This window comes from Spinacia oleracea, chromosome 4, assembly GCF_020520425.1.
Source record: "Spinacia oleracea cultivar Varoflay chromosome 4, BTI_SOV_V1, whole genome shotgun sequence".
Lineage (NCBI taxonomy): Eukaryota > Viridiplantae > Streptophyta > Magnoliopsida > Caryophyllales > Amaranthaceae > Spinacia > Spinacia oleracea.
In genome coordinates this window covers 181,085,262-181,107,119 of record NC_079490.1, presented here as the reverse complement: position 1 = coordinate 181,107,119, position 21,858 = coordinate 181,085,262, and the positions used below count along the sequence as shown (strand labels likewise).

General features: G+C 36.2%; 1 protein-coding gene across 2 annotated transcripts; it reads right to left on the bottom strand.

Moving 5' to 3' along the window:
* Positions 1-9,378: 9,378 nt before the first annotated feature.
* Positions 9,379-12,364, bottom strand: LOC110781817 (probable indole-3-pyruvate monooxygenase YUCCA5). Of its 2 annotated transcripts, none has more exons than XM_021985867.2 (3): positions 11,633-12,364; positions 10,835-11,203; positions 9,379-9,891 (listed from the first exon to the last, which is right to left on the bottom strand). In XM_021985867.2, exons 1-3 carry the CDS (start codon positions 12,308-12,310, stop codon positions 9,628-9,630), a joined length of 1,311 nt encoding a protein of 436 aa, XP_021841559.1. In that variant the 5' UTR covers positions 12,311-12,364; the 3' UTR covers positions 9,379-9,627. The 2 variants fall into 2 exon arrangements, with proteins under 2 accessions (XP_021841559.1, XP_056683130.1); XM_056827152.1 differs by having other exon boundaries at positions 9,694-9,891; positions 10,863-11,203.
* Between the last annotated feature and the right edge of the window lie 9,494 nt (positions 12,365-21,858).

Genomic DNA, 21,858 nt, shown 5'->3' with positions numbered 1-21,858 from the left:
ACACTTAAACCGCCGCCCCTGCTACGCGGACCACCACCATTTGAAAGCGTGAATGAATCTGAGTGATAAATTTTCGAAACGGCCCTGCAGAAAACAGGAGGATAACTACTCATCTAAATTAAGCAACAACTCAAAGCCTATGCACAGAATGACAGAAGCAACATACACATCAAAGAAACTAACTGAATTAAACCCACCATACATTCAACATTTAGAGTACCACATTAGTCTTTTAAATTGCTGATTAAAATTAAATTGCTATTCCCATAAATATGAACTGCAAAATAATACTGAAAAATCATAGGTTATAAAATCATAGGGTATACTCTACAAACTAAAATAATTCAAAGAAATACTCTGTAATAATTCAAAGAAATACTCTACAATTTAATTAATCAAAGAAATCAATACAAACTCAATATTTCTAATAAATACAAACTCAATACAATAATTATAAGAACAATAAGAAGGAGAATACTTACAGACATCAATTTCATCCTCCATACTACTGAATTTTTTCACATCTTCATTATTCAGCTTCATTTTCTTCAAATTCTGAGGGGCTTTCTTCTGATTATTTCCACGCTTTCCCATTTTCTCAAAAATAAATTGCAGAAACCTCAGCAAACTAAAAATTAACTAAAATCCTGAAGAAAAAAAAATCACAAAATGAAATTAAATTCACCTAAAGGAAATCAGAATATTGCTTGAAAACAAACACAAAACGAAATTAAATTACCAACACCTAATTAAAATCCTAATAATTATCAAAACAGAAGAAAAAAAAATACCCAGAAAAAGAAATGTAATTTAAACAAAACAGAAAAGAAAATGAAGAACTTTTACCCGATAATTGAAGAAGATCGATCAAACCCAGGAATTTCACCCAAATTTAAAGAACCCTGGAGCGGACTAATTCCAGATTTGCAATTCTGAGAAGATTCAATTAGTCAGAAAATTGAAATCAAATTGAAAAAGGGTAAATTGCGATTGAAATTGTAAAATACTCACCATTATGATTGAAATTGCGATGGAGTTGAGAACGAAGGGCGTAATTTTTGAGGAAGAAGATCGTAGAGGAAGAAGATCGAAGGAGATCGAAGGAGAAAACGGGAGGAAGGAGAGAGAAAACGGTGGAGCAGCCGAGCAGTAAGGGTTTGAACTTTGAATGAATCCTCGTGTAGAATAGAGTAGTGTAAAGGGGTATATTAGTCTTTTTAAAAGGGGACACGAAAAGTGTTGTTACTAAAATGCCCTCAGCTGTTCCTTTATATAATAGAGATTAAGGTGAGGGGAGTTATGGAGAAGAGAGAATCAAAGGATTTTGTGCTTGTGAACGGTTACAATTTTTGAAAGATTTTGTTGACTTCCATACATCATTTGGTGCGCGAGATAAGTGGGATATTAATTTGACATATTTGGGTGACTAAACAGATTTTGGATTTCTAATTTATTACTGGAAATCACTAAGCGCTTTTTCGGCATTATTTTCTGTTTTTTTTTTTTTTTTAAATCAAAACTGATATTGGTTTCATTTTTTTATTTTCCCAAAATCACCAAAACGATTATTGTTTCAACTTCTATTAGCTAATTTAGCTTTGATAATAAATGACACTAACCAAAATAAAAATAAAGAAAAACATATAGTAGATCATTTTTAATTTCTTAAATTGGGCACTACTTTGTCAAAAAAAAAACAAAAAAAAGCAGTGTGTCATTTAACATGCTTACTGATCTTATACCTAGACCACCCAAACCTTTCGATTTCTGAATCATGTCTCTACTAACCTAGTGAATACCCCTGTCACCATTCGAAGCCCACCAAAACCTGCTAATCACTGAGTCAATCTTATTTGCAATCGATAATGGTAGCTTAAAACATCGCATCACATGGGTGGATAAACTTAGGAGGATAGATTGAATCAGAATGAGTTTTTCTGGTTGTGAAATGCGGAGATTAGCCCAAGATAGAACCTTAGTAGTAATCACACTAACCAAAGGTTGAAAAGATGTCGATTTCTTCCTTGCCAAGTCTATTGGCACCCCAAATGGGTCCCTATATTTTCAACCTTCGTCATTGCCAAAATTCTTTTCAAGTCTTCCTTCAAGTGTGGATTCATCTTTGGAGAAAATTTTACAAAGGATTTCATATAATTTAGTTTCTTACCCGAAACTTCCCCAAACCTTTCCAAGATACCAATTATGTTGGTACCAAAACTCACACTAGCCTTGAAGAACAGCATGGCATCATCCGCAAAAATAGGTGGGCAATGGAAGATAAACGTCTCGAAATTTTGATTCCTTGAACTTGTTTGATATTTTCGGCCATCAAGAGCGTTCGGGAGAGGATATCCACACAAAAAAGAAAGAGGTACGGAGATAACGGGTCCCCCTGACGTAAACCACACGAGGGCTTGAAGGTTGGTGAAGTTTTGGATTTATGGGATTGGTTCATAAAATGAATAGTTCTCCCATTTTTTTGACTATGTACCATGGATTTCACTATTATTAGTAAACAAACCATTAACTAGAACCTTGTAAGAGACCGTCGAAACACATTGGTGTATGAGATGAAGCCATGATGGGGGAAACCCATACATCCTAAGCACTTTTAGAAGAAAAAGCCAATTCACCCGATCATAGACTTTTGACATATCCAATTTAAGAACTCCTAGATCTTGTTTGTTCCTTGTATTGATGACATGGAGGAGCTCGTGGCTTGATAGGCTGTCGTACACCCGTCAAAAATAAAATCCTAACGAAACCTCCTAACAATGTAGTAGGGTAAGCAGGGTCGAATCCACAGAGAGATGGCTATTTAAATCTAGCTTCCAAGGTATGGCGAAACTAACAATGTCACGAAATTTAGGATTCAATGTTTAAACTAAAATAAATAGAAAAATAAACTAAAAGATCTAGGGCAACGGTTCACCATGTTCATAGTTCAGAATCAATCAAAACATCATCAACAACTCAAATATTCAAATTATCTAGAGCACAAGTTAATCCTACGGTCGGGTCTTAACACTCTCAATTCAACATATGCAGTACGATCGCTAACATAATCAGAATTGCTAGTTGTAGGTAAGCCTCTAAAATTCGATCTTTCGATTCTAAATCCTATTAGCATGATTTAATCAAACAATTGATCAGATTGCAAAGATTAACAATATAAACCTAATCAACTAGAAATATCAATGAATAATCAAACCATCAACAATAATAATAAGGATTCATAATATAAACATGGATTCCCAAACCCTAGAAAGCGAACTACTCAATCATGAAACGAACAATGAAAATCAAATCTAAGAATGAAAACATAATTAAAAGCAATAAATAAAATACAAACGAAAATCAATAATACCTCAAAGAATTACATTAATGGAGTTTGTAGAAAAACTATGGTTCATGAAAAAGAAAAGAGAGAAAAAAAACGTGAGAGAGGAGTTCCAAGAGAATTAAAACCTAAAGGAAATAAAAGCATGAGGGATAAAAGCATTCCCTTGAAGTATTTATATGCTTCCTAAATTCTAAACAAAATAGGAAAAGATAACAATTACATAAGCTAAGATTTAATTGGACGATCACGAAGACCAAAACACGCGCGGAAATCACTTGGGCGCAGAAACCAGCGGGCCCGCTGGTTGGTCGCTGGTTTTCGCGCCCAAGGAGGAGAGTTGGGCCTGCGTTTTGGGCCGTAGGCGAATCGGATAGTCGAGCCATCTTGTTTATGACATAACTCTTGTTCTACAATGCCTATAAGGACGTGTGACCTGTCGTTGGAAAGCTCTTGAAGTCTACTTTCTAGCCCAATCAAATTCGTCTCATTCCGACATGTAGAACTTGAGATATCATCAAAAGAGTGAACGCTTGTCCGTTTTGATGCTTAGAAAAATAGCGTTTAGCTTCGTTGTTGACTCAAAATTATCCCTAGAGACATGCAATGATCCTCGAGTCAACATTCCATCCGTTCATCATCCAAATCAACTCATAACACTCCGAAAGCATCCAAATGACCGTAAAATCACCTGAAACATTAAGAAAACACAAACGGGGCGTAATAGAGTACGACAACGATAACTTATGCAAATGTGATCCTAAATGCAACTAAAATGATATAAATGCCTATTAATGCAACCTAAATGCGCCTAAAATACCCTATACAAATATGACTCATCATGGCTTAACATAACATTGTCTTCCATATTTTGGCCCGGTATAAAGGCATGTTGGTAATCCGAAATTAAAAAAGGTAAAAGATCCTTCAATCTATTCACCATACATTTAGAAATGAATTTGTAAATAGTGTTGCAAAGACTTATAGGCCTAAAATGATACGCAAGTTCTGGATTTTCCGGCCACTTTAGGTATCATGACTAGAAGGTTCTTGTTCCATTCTTTCAACAGAAAACCCGTTTAGAAAAACTGTTGGACTCCTTTTATAACTTGATTTCCTACTTTATCCCAAAACACGTGGAAGAATTCAGCAATAAACCCATCTGGCCCTGGAGATTTAACATTATGGATTTGAAACATCGCTCTCCTTATTTCAATAGGTGTGAACGGAGCATTTAATGATTCTACTTGTTGGTTTGAAAGGGTTGGAAGGTCTAGTTCTCTCAATACTAGGTCCACTTTTTGACCATGGTCATCATTAACAATCGGATTTAACACCTCTTTGAGCAAATTGACTATCAAATTTGACACTCCCTCTTGACCCTCCACCCACACATCTTCACCATCCTTTAGGGTAAATATTTCATTTTTTGATTTCCTTAATATAACCCTTCTGTAAAGAGTGGTAGTTGGGAAACCCCCTTGCTTTATCCATTTCTCCTTCATTCTTTGTTGCCAAAATTAAAATTCTAACTTTGCTAATGGGAGCCAATTATTAATCAATTTAATATGTGAGGTGCAGTAAGAGACAGAATTCGTATCACCTGTAACATTGTTAATCGCTTTCATAATTCCTCTCCAGTTGATCCCCCATGATTTCTTGTGTTCAAGGCACCACCTCTGTAATAAAGTACAGATAAGTTGAAGATTCTTGGCTAAAATAAAACTTCTCGAACCCTTTTGAATTGTGAGCCAGTTTGCATGAACGATATTTTTAATTTCCCTAAATTGAAGGCACCATGCTTCGATTTGGTATGGCCTTGTGGAACTAGTAGGAAATACCTCCGTATTATAAGTAATCACAGCATGATCCGAGACAAGGATAGGTTCATGAATGACCTTACCATTAGGAAATTCGTCAAACCAAGAGTTCGAGACATAAGCTCTATCCAAACGTTCCATAATTAATTTCCCATCGTCTCTTTTATTACTCCATGTAAAACGCGGTCCAACAAACGGAGCCTCCGAAATATCTAATGTCATTCTCCAATTAAAAAAAATGCCTCTACACCTCTTATACGACTACTTCCTCCCAATTTATCCTCCAAGTCCTCAAGTTGATTAAAATCTCCTATAATAATATAACTAGGCAATGATGGAATATAGGATGAAAGTTCATCCCAAACACCTTGTCTTTCTACCACATCCGAATTCCCATACACATACACAAAATGGCTACTTCAATTCTTCCATTGCTTTCAACAACATTACAGATCATGACATTGCTTGAGGAATACAAAAGGTTAATAGAGGCTCCATACCACGCAAAAACAGCTAAACCCCTTTTGCTATCATCCGCATCTACACCAAAATAAGAGGAGGGATTGAGGAAACCTAATCTATCTACAACATCATCAAAACACATTTTCGTTTCAGACAGGAAAAGAAAGTGTGGATTCTTCGATCCCTTACTATTCCGTACTTAGTGTGGCTTTTTAGAATAACAATATTAAATGCTATGAAAAAAAGAACATTTTTTCTTAGTATATAAACATCAACGTACAAGTTCCAAAACTTAATAAACAAATTGCATGTATTTAATTTTCATAATAACTAGATATGAACACCAGAGTCTCACAAAATGAACATAACCATATACAAATATGAAAATTTTGAAAAATCCAGATTTGAACGTAAAATATCGATCTATATTCATTTTTTTGCAAAAATATAGAATACAAAAATATTTGCAAGACAAATGACAAGATACACAACAAGAATGCACATTTTATTCCAAAAAAATTTACATTATTAAGTTTTAGAACCTAATTAACATGCATAAATTTAATCTTCATACTGAAAAGATATGAACATCAAAATGTCATAAAAAAAATATAATCATATTTTCATATGAACCTCGAAAAAATCAAAATCTGAACATTAAACAAAATTCTAGATCTTAAACTTTTGAAAATAAGCAAGAAAATGCAGATCTAAACTAATTCTCTTTAAAATCACTTACACAAAAAAGAAAAGAAAAGAAAATATTACAAGCAATAAAAAAAAAAATTCTTAGAATATAAACATCAACGTACAAGTTCCATAACCTTATAAACAAATTACATGTACTTAATTTTTATAATAAATAGATATGAACATCAGAGTCTCAAAATGAACATAAACATATACAAATATGAACATTTTGATAAATCCGGATCTGAACAATCCGACTTTTTTGAAGAAATATGGCAAAAGTGTGGAAAGAGAAAATGAAGATTCAACCAGAAAATTTCTGAATTAGTTAAATATTAACAAAATGGACAAAATATGAATAAACAGTACTTCACTCACCTATTCCTTTTGAGTTTTTCATTCAAAACGTTGCACATAATGATTTTCTTTTGAATGTCAATTGCGTCTTTCTGAAATTTGCTTGAAGAAAAATAAAATCATCGTGCTTGTTTTTTTTTTCAAATCTGTTGCATTATTTGTAAAATTTTAGTGTTTTTTGAGTGATTATTACAATAAAATTGAGAAAAAAGAATGATTTCCATAGGTTTAATGGTGGTTTTTGGAGAGAGAAAATGAAAATGGGGAAAGAGAAACTTTTGAGGAGAGAGAGAAAGTTTGAGCAGAGAAAAAATGAAAATGAAGAAAGAAAATGATGGATTTATGTTTTTTATACTCTCTCCGTATTTATTTAAGGGATACACTTGCCTTTTCCGGCCGTATTTATTTTAGAGATACACTTGTCATTTTTAGTAACTTATCAACCCCACCATCTAATTAAATAATACATCTAATTTATCTTATGACCCACCATCCTATTAAACAAACAATTTCATAAACCCACCCCACCTCCCACCCCTCAAAATGACATGACCCTACTTGTTTAATTATTAAAATATCTATCCAACCTCACTTGCTTTATTATTTTATTTCATTCAATTCTTATTCTTAATACACGTGCCCGGCCAAGTGTATCTTTTAAATAAATACGGAGGGAGTACAATTTTTATTTATAATATTTTTTTTCGGAAAAAAATATATGCAGTTTTTTTAATGCACTTCATCAGAGGGGGGTACACCAATAGATGGCTATACTCTGGTATAGCCACTTGGGATATATCTTTTACGGTTATAAATATAATTAATTAAAATATTAATTAATTATTTATTTTAATAGGATAGTATCAAAGGCAGTTATTTAGTAACTGTCATATTGGTTTTCTATTTAATCTAAGGCAGAAGGTTAATGCTCTGTTATGTTCTTTCATATTTTTCATAAAAGTCAGCTTTCTTCCAAAAGACGTGTTCATGAGAATGGTTAAGTTTGCTGTATTCCATTCATGATTAGAGAATCCTGAGGTTAGACTAGATTTGAATCCAATTAGCAATATAGTGAGGGCTAATATTATCCTAAGCACATAGATTAACTTGTCCTAATCTAGTTTATGTGTTTTCGTTTTTAGTAAGTTAAAATATAGTTTCTAACACAAATCCCAATATTTGATTTCAGGTAAGCACACATTGATGTTTATTGAGGTTGAGACCTTCTCTGGTTTATTTGTCTCTCTCTATCTCTCTCTTTTGAATGCTGTCAAGTCCGGCCCTAAGGGGTAGGCGAGGGGTACGACCGCCTAGGGCCCAAGGCGGAAAGGGGCCCAAAATAATTGTCTATCCAGTAATTTATTACTAGTAATAAACAACGCATTAAATAGACATGTTATTTCCTTGGCTCATTGGTAGAAAGTAGATTTTAAAGTTTTGATATCTGCTAAGAGGAGTATTTGACTTTTAGTACTCAGTTCTAATTGATATAACTATATGTGAGCAAAAAAATGCTTATTTGATGGAGTATGGGTTTATAAGTTTTAAAATAGATAAGCATTTTAATGAAGATAAAAATTAACTGATATTTTTATATGCTTAAAATGAACCTTTATTTTCAAAAAATATCTCTTTACGCATATTAATAATCTTGTAATTAAGTGAGTATTTATTTTATTGAAATATTTCAAGAAATCGACTAGAGCCGGATTTTGAAATTCTAGGATCCTGCAAAGGAGATAAAGTAAGTTTTTATTGATTTGAATTCAACAATATAATGAATTTTACAAAAAAATAATAATATTATTTCAGTTAAAGACGTATTATTTTGAAAGGGGCCCAAATCCCTTATTTCGCCTAGGGCCCTCAAAATGTCAGGACCGGGCCTGAATGCTGTATTTACATGATTTTATCGAGGTAATATAGAGATGTCGTAGTATGCATTTACTACTTGTCTCCTTGGAACAAACTACGTAGTATGTGTTAATTTGCGTAATTACCACTCATGATATTTTGTTTAAGGTGTGATTTTGGATTGAAGCTAGGTTAATTTCTGGCTCCAAAGATGCATTTCGATCATATAAGTGCAAATCTCTTATTCACCTTGATTTAATGTTCCGGAAAACATAACTGCTCTCTTAGCGAAGTATTGTTCGAGAACCAAGATGGATATGATTTTGATTATACAAAGGTACCAAATTTCTTTCTTGGCGAAGAATTCAAGGAAGAAGAAGATGATACACTGCTTGCTACTTCTTCTGTCTCTTTTTGTTCTTTACATTTTCCTTTTTGGGTATTTCAAAATGTTCTTTACATTTCCTTTTATATTATCACATAAATAACTTAGTATTCTATCAAATTTGTGGTTCAATTACTATTTTAAAAATTTAAATTTATTGAGTCTTTTAATCTCTCACACTTTTTCACTGGGACATTAAATTTTTCTCATTTTTCAATATCAGAATTTCGATTAGAGTGAAAACATTATAAATAAACGTAATATATCTTGTTTAAATAAAAACAATGGAGGAATCTCGATGCAAATTAATTAATCGTTAAAATGCGTGAAAAATAACAAACGTAAAAAAAACAAAAAGAGACGGAGGGAGGGAGTAATTTCTTTCAACAGACAAGGATCGATAGGATGCAAGGCCTAAACAAAAATGGATATTTTGACACTAATGACGAGATGATCGTTTAACGGGCCATTTAATCACAGTTTGATCTTCAGCACAAGAAGGTATTACAACGATCTCTACTATATATATATTGATTTCAGGAACATCTTGAAGATTAAATTTACAAAAATTAAATAAAACTTTTTGCATTTCAACGTGACCTTGGAAAATTGTACAAGTGTTGCAAAGAATCAAATTAAAGAATCAAAGAAATGTTTCTATCATATATCTATGTAATGATCGTCTCTTATAAGAATTTGCCATTGAATTTTAAATGTAATTAAAAGGTGGAGATACACCTCCTAAAACGAGGTGCGCTGAGTAAAGTGGAAATACACCTCCTAAAGGGAGGTGTCCTGAGTTTCTTTTGCTTAGTTTCTTGCTTCCAAGCTTGGCCAATATCTAGAGCAATTTGTGTGGCGTCGAACGAAGCACCAGCAAGACCTTTCCTTGAAAACCCGACTGAATAAAGTCCACTTCTTCCTTTCCATGTATTTAGAAATGGGGTTTTCGGATATCCATTCTTGTTAAAGAACTCACCTTCCTATTATCCAAAATAATTATGGTTAGTCTGTTTATATTTCGTTTTTTTTTTGGTATAAAAATGAAAAATATGTTGTGGAATCTTCTATTACTATATACTACTCCCTCTATTTCTTTTTGATGTATCCATTTCAGAAAGTGGGGAGTTTTTAAGAAAATTGGAATCTTGGTTTGTATTGGTATAAGTGTAATGATTGGGTGTAAGAAAAATGATTGTATATATGTAAGAGATTATAATAAAAAAAAGAGAAAATAATAAAGAAATAAGGTAAGAGAGAGAAGTGATAATAATGGGTGATAAAGGAGGTGAGAGAGTGGGTATATGGGGAAGGGAAAAGAATTAAATAATAGGGGTGGGGAAATTTAAGTGGGAATATGGGTAGAATCTTTAGGTATTTTGTTAATTAGATAGAAATGTAAGGGTATTTTAGGATAAAATGTATGTTCAAAAATAAAAATGAATACAACAAAAAGAAACGCTTAAAATGGAAACGGATACAACAAAAAGAAATGGAGGGCGTAAAAGAGACACCAGGAATGACACGTGTCAATTCCTGGTGCGTTTTTTTCCCACCAAAAATCAGTTTCAAAAAAAAAAAGTGTATCTGTTTTATTTTATTTTATTCTTTACCTTTTTTTTTATAAACTATTTATGTATGGAAACAAAATTTAGTTTATAAATTATGGCAATAATAGATACGACGTAATAATAATTATTCTAAATTGATAATATTTTAGTCAAATCGCTATATTAATAATGGAAAATATATCACTCAATATTTTTGTCAAATTACCATATTAGCATTTTAAATATGCACAATAAATTTAAACAAGTATGTTAAAAATGTTATAAACGCAATAGTTTGGGAAATCAGTTAAATATTTTGTGAAAAAAATTATCAAAATCCATGCGTACACGGGATCTAATCTAGTTTATTTCTAACCTGAAGCCAAGGGACATTGCTACGATACCCGGTGGCGAGAATGACTGAATCAACTTCCATTGTCACACCATCAACGAGCTCGACGCTGCTTGCGTAGAACGTCTTGATTCCAGGCACAACGTTGATATCTCCGGAACGAATTTTCGCCAAGGCACCAATGTCCAACACAGGGCTCTTTCCTTGCTCGTTTTTTAGCTCAAGTGGACCGGGGTTTGGCCTTTTGAGCCCATACTTCTGCATGTCACCAAGTATAACCCATGCGAAAAACAGTAATATTTTGTCAACCAACCAGAGAGGTATCCACTTCATTAGTAACATTGCTAACTCGAACGTCGATTTTCCCATTATGTCTCTAGGGAGGATATGAACCTGATAAAATAAACAAAGTGTAAAATCTTTGTTAGTATTCCCTCCGTCCCTTAATACTCGCACCGTTTGACTGGTGCGGAGTTTAAGACATTTTAGTTGACTTATTAATTTAATGTGTGTTAGTTGATAGTGGGGTATTTTTTTAATATAGTTAGTGGGAAATGTGTAAGGAGTGGGGAGTGGTGAGTGTAGGGTGTGATTTTTTAATGATCTTTTGTAGGGAGTAGGGGTGTAGGTGGGGTAGTAGGTAAGTGTGAGAAATAATATAATATTGATAAAGATTTCCATTTATAGAAGCGGTGCAAGTATTAAGGGACGACCCGAAAAAGAAAGTGGTGTGAGTATTAAGGGACAGAGGAGTACTAATTTTACTAAGTGTTTTGTATTAGTTACTGCTTTAACTTTTATGGTCAAAGTTTTTAAACTTACCGAGTTACGGCAAACCATAAAAGGTTGTGCATCGTGGTTCGAGAGGTCTAGGGAGACCTCCATGCCTGAGTTCCCGCACCCAACAACTAGAACCTTCTGTCCACGAAAGGAATCACCGGACTTGTACTCACTTGAGTGGATCACCTTCCCGCCGAAATGGGCAAGGCCGTCAATATCAGGAACCACACACTCAGCATTTTCCCCAGTGGCCACCACGAGCCACCGGCACAAGTACTCAATCTCCCGCCCAGCTGGACCCTGATCTACGGTCTTGACACGCCAAAGGTCGAAAGTGTTGTCGTACTTGGCAGATTGGACACACTCGTTGAAATGGGGGTTGATCTCAAAGTGCATTGCGTAGGACTCAAGGTATTCAATAAACTGTCTCTTAGTAGGGTACTCAGGGAAAGAGTCAGGGAAAGGCATTTTGGGCAGTTGACAAAACTGCTTAGGGAGGTGGAGTTTAACCCTATCGTAAGTACGGTTTTGCCAAAGTGAGGCTATACAATCAGCTCTTTCTAGGACTACAAAAGGCACCCCTTGCTCTTTTAGGCATGCTCCTACGGCTAAACCCGATGGCCCTGCCCCAACAACTACCGGCCCGTTTACCCATACGCTTCTTCGGGATGACAGATCTTCTCCATTCCCGGACGATGATGGATTAAACATTAGATCCATTTTATGTTTTGCTAGAGAATTCAAGGTTGTTTGAGTTAATTTTTGGAGATGAGAAATGTTTGTGTTAAAATTTATATAAGGAATAACAGCAGAGAAAAGCGTGTAAGGTAGAGTGTCATAATTAGTTGTGAGCTTTTGACTACATTTTCTTAATTAAGGAGTATTTTAGTAATAAAGGTGTAATTATTTATAAATTCTTGTTAAAATGTTATATAAGGAGAATCTATGATAAGAAAAGAGAATGATAAAGGAGCTTTTTATTTTGCTAAAGAAATTGAAAGTAAGCGTTTAGTTTATTCAATTCATACAATAATTGGTAAACTTATTTTAAACTAAGAACAAAAGTAGTAGAAATTCCTTTAATGTGCACTAAACGCTGCAAAGATAGCTAAAAGCAATCCTATTATTTCTGTAGATATAACTCTGCATTCATGTGCAAACTTTAATTTTGTACTCTGTAGCTTCTAGGATCTAACACTCAACTTTTCGGAACCATCTTTATTGTTTACTTGACGAAAATAAAAATATGGGTGTGTATTGTATACTACAGGTGTAATCTCTCTAAATTACATTTGACGACATTAGTAGAGCCCTTGAGAGTGGTACGGGGAGAGAAAATGCTATAATATACTGTCGTAAAGTTAGGGACGGTTTTAGGCTCCGTTTGGTAGGGCGTAAAACGCTTTTATGAAAAACGATTTTCCTCTTTTCAATCATTTTACGTTGTTTGGTTGGGTAAGGGATGTAAAACAGTTTTCCATGACTCCCTCAAAGGTGGAAAACCCTTTTCCATTTGAAAGGGAGGGAAACCACTTTTCCTTCTTTCCTCCTTACCTCCCTCTCCTTTCTTCTCCTCAATCTTCACCATCTTCACCCATTTTTCTTTAAGTTACCAACAAAAGAAAACTAGTTTGGAATTGTATTTTCCCTTGAAAAATGTTTTCCATGAAAAATTATTTTACATGAAAACGTTTTACGCCCTACCAAACGGAGCCCTAGTGTAGACAGAACTAGACACTTTGGTTACATTCACTACAAGAATTTGCATCTTTAACGACAACCTAAATACGACGGGTCAAAAATCCCGTCGTAAAAGCCTTTTGCGACGGGGCTAACAACCAAACAATGACGGGAATAACCGTAGCAAATGTCTTTTACGACGGGTTTACAACGGATTTACGACGGGATTTTCTATTAACGACGGCCCCCTTTTATGACGGGTTTGCGACAGGAAATCCCGTCGTTAATCAACGATTATTGGCCTTTCGCGACAGGATTTCCCGTCATTAATAGTACAATTTCTTGTAGTGATTGCAGATTGTAAAACAATATTTTGTGGCCGTTACTCCACATGCATGTACACACCTACACAGTATAAGAGATAAAATCAAGTAATATCTTGATATTATTCTCTGACTATCAGTTATGTAAATAATTCTCTTTACTTAACATAGAATATCTTTCAGTATATTATTCTTGTAAATAATATCTTTTCAAGGATATTATCTTATTTTCCATATTAGGCTTTGACTAATGTACCTAGGGTTGTCATGTAGCTGTACTATATAAATGATGTATTATTCTCGCTGAAATAACACAATCAATTACCTTTCATATGGTATCACAGCAGGTATCCTAAACCTACATTTTTTTTCCCTCCTCCCTGCTTCCCTTACGCCAATCATGGTTTCTAACACCATACCAAATGATCTTCAACCCTCCTCCCCTCTTATCATTGTCAACCTTACTAATATCATCAAGCTTACCAATACCAACTACTTAACATGGAAACTCCAATTGGAATCCATTCTTGTAGGCCACGGCTTGTTCAAGTTTTTTGATGGTACTCACTCCCCACCAGCAACCACCAATGCTGATGCAACCACCGGAGGCACAACTGTCAACCCGGATCACACAACTTGGGTACGTCAAGACAAGCTTCTGTTCGGTGCCTTGCTTGGTACGCTGGATTTCAACATTTCTCCACTTGTTTCTAGGGCTACCACTGCCAAAGAGGCATGGGACATTCTAGCCCACACCTTTGCACGCAACACTCGTGGTCACGCCAAACTCATTAAAGCTAACCTCCGTGCAATTACCAAAGGTATGCAAAGTATAACTGAGTATATGAATGCCATTCGAATCTGTGCAGATCAATTAGCCGTCCTTGGTGATCCTTACAAACCGGATGACTTAATTGAGCGAGTGCTTGAAGGTCTTGTCAACACTGACTACCAATCCGTGGTAGATGCTGTAAATGGTCGTGACACTCTCATTACCTTTGAGGAGCTTCACGAGAAACTCCTTCACAAGGAAGTGAGCATTCGTACCGCACCAACACCAACACCGCTGCCAATTTCTGCTCACCCTACTGTCACCCGCCACTATCAACCTTCAAGTTATTCTGCCCCGCAGTCCAATGATCACAGTAAGCCTAATCACATCACCTCCAAGCCCAACCACTACAACAAAAATCATGGGTCAAATGATAGAGGTAAAGGTCAAGGGTACAAAGGTAAGTGTCAATGGTGCCACACTCAAGGTCACTCTCTTTACAGGTGTCCATCTTTCCAGGAAAAGTTTCCCACGGCCAAGCCCTCATTGCCGCCAACCAATAGCTCTCACCCTCCGCAGGCTCATATGGCTACAGCCAATGCTCATGCCTCAACATCCTCGTTACTTGACACAGGAGCTTCTCACCATGTCACTCACGACCTTTCCAACCTTGCTCTACATCACCCCTATGATGGCACTGAAGAGATCGTTATAGGTAATGGTTCCGGTGTTCCTATTACTCACATAGGATCTCTAACTCTCTTTACTGCTTCCTCCAAAACTATTACACTCTCTAATGTTTTATGTGCCCCTACAATGAATCGTAATATTATTTCTACATCTCAACTATGCCTTGATAACGATCTCATTATGGAATTCTCATCTAATATTTTTGTTTTGAAGGATCGAACCACGGGGGCACCTCTTCTCACGGGGAACACTAAACACGGGGTCTATGAATGGTCTCCATATTCCTCAAATATCCTTGCTTTTTCTACCATTAAAGCACCGGCAATAAATTGGCATCATAGACTTGGCCATCCTTCATTAGCTATTTTTAAACATATTATTTCGGATTTTAATCTTCAAGTTTCGAATTCTCTGTCTTTTAATTATAATGCTTGTTATTGCAATAAAAGTCATAAACTTCCCTTTGGTCAATCTACTTTGATGTCTAATTCACCTCTCGACATTTTATATACCGATTTATGGACATCCACGGTTCATTCTATTGATGGTTTCAAATACTATATAATTTTTGTTGACCATTTTACCAAATACATATGGTTTTATCCACTCAAAAACAAATCCGACACTAAGGGAGTATTTCTTCGATTCAAAGCCTTAGTTGAGAAATTTTTTGAAAAATCAATTCGGGTTTTATATTCCGATAATGGAGGAGAATATAAGGCTCTTGAGTCTTTTTTAACCATAGATGGTGTCTCTCATCTAACTTCTCCTCCTCATACTCCTGAGCATAACGGGTTTGCCGAACGTAGACATCGGTACATAGTTGAAACCGGCTTATCTCTTCTAACACATGCTCAACTACCTCAAGAGTACTGGTCTTATGCCTTTTCCACATCTTCCTACCTAATAAATCGAATGCCTACATCCACTCTCTCTCATAAATCCCCTTACCACTGCCTTTTTCAATCCCCTCCTAATTATCTCAAGTTACGTAGTTTTGGGTGCCTATGTTATCCTTGGTTAAGACCATACACTTCTCACAAATTAGACTCCAAGTCTAGACCATGTATTTTCATAGGATACTCCAAAACTCAAAGCGCCTACCATTGTCTAGATCTCGAAACCAAGCGGGTGTTCACTTCACGTCATGTTCGTTTCGTCGAAAATGAATTTCCATTTCCTACTCTTAATTCTCAGCTCACTCAAACATCCCTTCCTGATCCGGATTTATGGTGCCCCATCTCAATACCAATTCTTCAAAACCCAATTCATATGACTCAATAGGACAACCTTGACTCCCTTGGGCCTAGCCCAAACCAATCCCCTTCTACTAGCTCTCCCTCATCTCCATCTAATGATGCATACTCCACTACTGGACAAAACTCACCCATGGGCCCACCTCACATTACACCAACACCATTATCCCAACCTCCATCCTTTCCTATTAATAGGCAGGACCAATCAATCAACCCAACACCAAACACCGAAAAGGAGAGAAACCCCACTGATCCAAACCACTCAACGGCACAACTTCCTGTACCCAACCTTGATGCAGCACCTCAGCCCCAGTTCAACACATCCGGCATAATTACTCGTTCTAAAAACAATGTTTTCAAACCAAATCGCAAGTATGTACACTCAACCTCTACGGGATCAAAACCATCTCCTCCTAAAACAGTACAACAAGCATTGAAGGATCATTTATGAAAGCAGGTAATGCAAGAAGAGCTTGATTCCCTATATAAATTGGGTACATGGGACTTGACTAGTTCTGAAACGGTTCAAAATGTTGTTAAATGTAAGTGGATTTTTCGAATAAAATACACTAAGAAAGGAGTAATAGAACGCTACAAAGCTCGACTTGTAGCCAAGGGATTCCAACAAAGACCAGGCATTGATTACACCGAAACCTTTAGCCCGGTAGTAAAACCAGCTACAATTAGAACTCTCCTTAGCATTGCAGTGACACAAAACTGGCAGCTCCGACAACTTGATATTAACAATGCTTTTTTACAGGGCACCCTACATGAGGAAGTATATATGTCTCAACCTCCAGGGTTCATTTATGAGAAATTTCCTTCTCATGTATGTAAACTCAAGAAGGCTATTTATGGCCTAAAACAAGCACCTCGGGCTTGGTACACCGAACTCACGAATTATCTTGTGGGACAAGGTTTCACACGATGTGTCTCGGATACTTCACTATTTATCCTACATCATGCTACTACACCTATTTATCTTATTGTGTATGTTGATGACATAATTGTCACTGGCCCTAATCCTAACCACATTGAGTTGTTTATTAAGTCATTTGCAAACAGGTTTTTATTAAAGGACCTTGGTGACCTCTCCTACTTTCTTGGTGTTGAGGTAATACCTACCTCTCATGGTCTTTTCCTAAGTCAACAACGGTACATTATTGACTTGCTAGAAAGAATGGGCATGCTCGACTCCAACTCGACGCCAACTCCGATGATCACCACACACCACTTGACCTCAGGTGCTGGTGTTACTCTTGATGAACCAAAGGCATATAGAGCTGCTGTAGGCAGCCTCCAATACCTCACTCTCACAAGGCCCGATGTCGCCTATGCTGTGAACAAGCTATCGCAATTCATGCACTGCCCAACATTCGATCATTGGGCTGCTCTTAAGCGTCTCCTCAGGTACTTAAATGGTACTCTAGACAAAGGTATCAACATTTACAAGGACTCAACATTTACTCTACATGCCTTTGCCGATGCCGACTGGGCAGGAGATAGAGATGACTACACTTCCACCATGGGTCATGTTGTCTTTTTAGGCCGCAACCCTCTTACTTGGTGCTCTAAGAAGCAAAAGTCCATTGCCAAATCATCAACTGAAGCTGAATATCGAGCGGTTTCTACCACCACTTTAGAACTCATGTGGGTTCAAAACTTGCTCAAGGAGATGGGCATTCCCCTGACTCATACTCCCGTAATATACTGTGATAATCTTAGTGCCACACACCTTAGCGCGAACCCGGTATTTCACTCAAAAATGAAGCATCTTGCCATAGCATTCTATTTTATTCGAGAGCAGGTTCAGAATGGCTTACTACGTGTAGTCCATATACCTACTGGCGATCAACTCGCGGACTTTCTTACCAAGCCACTGTCAAGACCAAGGATGGACTTCCTTCTATCCAAGATCGGACTCTCAGACCCACCGTCCGTCTTGCGGGGGCATATAAGAGATAAAATCAAGTAATATCTTGATATTATTCTCTGACTATCAGTTATGTAAATAATTCTCTTTACTTAACATAGAATATCTTTCAGTATATTATTCTTGTAAATAATATCTTTTCAAGGATATTATCTTATTTTCCATATTAGGCTTTGACTAATGTACCTAGGGTTGTCATGTAGCTGTACTATATAAATGATGTATTATTCTCGCTGAAATAACACAATCAATTACCTTTCATACACAGTACATACTTTATAGTAGTATGAGTGTATTAGCACGAGCTTTACACGTACTTACCAATACCATGAGCAAAGCCGCAAAGTTAAAAATTAAAGACCATTGCAGGCTATCTAACCGGATTCAATTAATCTGACAGACACTTTAACGAAACTAATCAGCATGAACATGTAGACGGGGAGCCTTTAAATAAAAAAATATTGGTTTTCACTCAGAGTATAACAAAACAATCACAAGCTATTCCCAAAATCCCTAAATATGTTACAAATAAAGTGGTCACAAAAGCAAGAAATATGTACAGTATTTTGAGTTTTGAGAAGAATCATATGATAAAATCAAGATAATTGTGTTCTTTCCAATCCATGGTTATTGGTTAGGCACCCTTGACCTCCAAAGATTAGCAAGGAACAATTTCAGTGTTTTTCCAAGATTAGCTAGGAGCAATCTCAATGTAGCAATTAGCCCTTGGGATGGAACAACTCCATCTGATGACTTTCTGCTGCGCAAGTAAAGCTTGTGAAGCTTTCAATTTCTCTGTATAAGTGTTCGGCTTAGAAGCGCAGGCGGAAGCAAAAAAAGAGATTGAGAAAAAAAAAAGACAAAAGATAAACAAGATAAAGAAAAAAGGTACACACAAACTAACGTGCGAAAAATTCTCAAAAGAGGTAAACAACCCACAAACGACGAGCCCTGATTATCCAATGTATAAAAAAAGTAGCATGAGAGTACAACCTCGAATGACACAATATTATGGTATGACTGTCGAAGTAGTATATGATCGATGTGTGGTTTTTGTGTGTTGGGTGATACAAGATAGGGGAGCATAATGGGTATTTATACTAGAAGAGGTAGCCTTGGTGTTAGAATCCAACCTTCCTTTACTTGTATTTGGCTTATCTAGTGCTTTCTAGGATCTTTCTAATAGTTTTCTAGGCTCTAGATAGAATTATTATGTTTCTGTAATTCCAGTGTTCACTGGGAAGTTTTAGCTAATTCAAAATAAACCTCTATGAGGGGTATGAACCAATACCTCTCATCAGAAGTTGCCTTTGCTTAATTCATGTGTTGTTGCTAGCCTTTATAGTTGTGTTGTCACATGCTTTTAAGCTTTCCAAGACCCACCAAAGTCCCTCAAAACAGATAAACTCTCGTCGACGGTCCCGCTTGTGCCTGCTGTGCGCACACAAGCGCCCCGTTCGACCCTCGACCCTCGCTCTTGTCGCCAATAGGGAAGAGTGCCCTTTCAGAATCAGACGCTTATTCGTGCACCTACGAGTCACAAGACACTCATTCCGCACATGGCTCGCCTCCTTGCCACCAATAGGCAAGAGGCCGCCGCACGGATCCGGTGTCAAAACATTCGGACCGTGACACTTGGCCTTGGAGCCAAAATATTACAAACTTGGAGGCCAAGGGTCTTCAAGCCTAGGTGACCAAGTAAATAATTAATTATTACTTGTAGTAATTAGGATTTGTGACATACTCCCAAAATTCTCCACCTTGTCACAAATTCCATTATTGTGTACTCGTGGTAAGAACCCCGAAGGGTATTAAGCAGATATGTCATGCGCTAAATCCGAATGATCTTCGGGCTTATGAGTAGAAGGTGGCAAGTATAAACTCATTTGACGTGGACGCCAACACCAAATTGGAGCTTGGTATGATGAAGCGGGGATTGAAGTACCCTGAAGTAAATAGAGATTTCTATGTTCAATGACCTTCATAATTTCATGAGCACCTTTAAAGACTTTGAGAACTCCACCTTGAGTTGAAATTTTGTTCCCCTTAGAATCAAGAGTTCCCATTGAGATTATATTTTGTTTCATGGCAGGAAAATGACGAATATTAGATAATGTTCTAATTTCCCCATCATGTGCCTTGATCCGTACAAAGCCTACTCCATGAATTTTGCAATGGCAACCGGCGCCCATAAAATAGAACCATTCTTTATTGATTGATAATCAACAAAGAGATCTTGTTGAGAACAAACATGGTAAGCTCAACCAGAATCAAGTACCAAATTTGAATTTCTACTTCTACAATGAGAAGTAGCAAAAAGATCGAACAATTTCAGAATCTGAATCAAAAACATTAATTTTGGATGTTTCCTATTTCTTTTCATTTTCTTCTCTTTTGAGCTTTCTCTTAAGCTTGTAACAGTCGGAAACATTGTGCCATACTACCTCTGTTAAAAATGATCTTCACAGTTTCCGGTTTAGTCTGTTTCATAATTTTCTTACATTTTGTTTTCTTCTATTTTTGGACATGTAAATTTACTACCTTCCTTTTTTTTTGAGAGAATACTACCTTCCTTTTTTTTTTGAGAGAATACTGCCTTCCTTTTCTTACCCCACAATATTTACAATTTCCACCCACTAGCTTTCTCTTACTTCATTAATTTTTTTTCTTACACCCACCTATATTTTTACCCATTTTTCTTACTTTATCCATATTTTATTACATTTAACCAACTTTTCTATTTTTGTTTTAATATTTATGCAAATAGTAACCGTAAAGATCTTTATGAAACGGATGTAATATGCATGCATCTCCAATATCATAAGCATATTTTTTGAAAGCTAAAAAGTAGTAAAAATGAGAGAGAAAGTTAGTGAGAGAAAGAGAAAAGAAACAAGAGAAAACCAAGAAAAACCGAGAAACCCTAGCCAACAACTCCAATCTTTCTACATTCTTTATGGAATCTGTTTGTTAATCTATGTCTATTCACAACATTACCCATCTAAAATCAGTAACAATTGCAGATTTTATCACCCCAAGTCTAAAATTTCTTCTCAACCCTTTTCCCCCAATTTCAATTGGAAATGGGTAATACCTAAAAGCCAGAAATTTCATTCTTTATTTTTAGTAATATTCCCAGGTTTTCTGCCATTTACCATCAATTGGGATGAGCTTCTTCTATTTGATTGGTTAAGATGGCGTCTTTTGATATACAAATTTCTCAATTCCCAATCTTGTGTAGATCGGATCTTAAACTATGCCATTTTCTGCTCCAAAGAAGGTGTCGAGTTCAACATACCAATTTTCGGGTGGTCTTCTTTCAGATCTAGAGTAGCCGCAAATGACTTTGGAGGCCATTTCTCTACATCCGGTGCTGGGACGGAGTTCGCGGCGGTTTCATCATTTGTACGATCGTCGCATGCCGGGAAGGTTGCACCGGTGAAGAGTACTATGCCCAAATCTCTTCCTGTTCAACAATCAGGTGTTTCTACTTTCCTCCATCTCTCAAGCTATATCCCTAAAGAAATCGTTATCTGTTCTCAATCAACCTCCTTGTATACACTTCATGTTTGTAGTCTATTTAGCCCTTTGATCATAGTCTCCTCGTCTGTTTG

Coding starts and splice junctions, on each gene's coding strand:
- LOC110781817 (XM_021985867.2), bottom strand. CDS start 12,310: ATGGATCTAATGTTTAATCCATCATCGTCCGGGAATGGAGAAGATCTG. Junction 11,204..11,632: donor TTATGGTTTGCCGTAACTCG/GTAAGTTTAAAA, acceptor TTATTTTATCAG/GTTCATATCCTCCCTAGAGA. Junction 9,892..10,834: donor GCAATGTCCCTTGGCTTCAG/GTTAGAAATAAA, acceptor TTTGGATAATAG/GAAGGTGAGTTCTTTAACAA.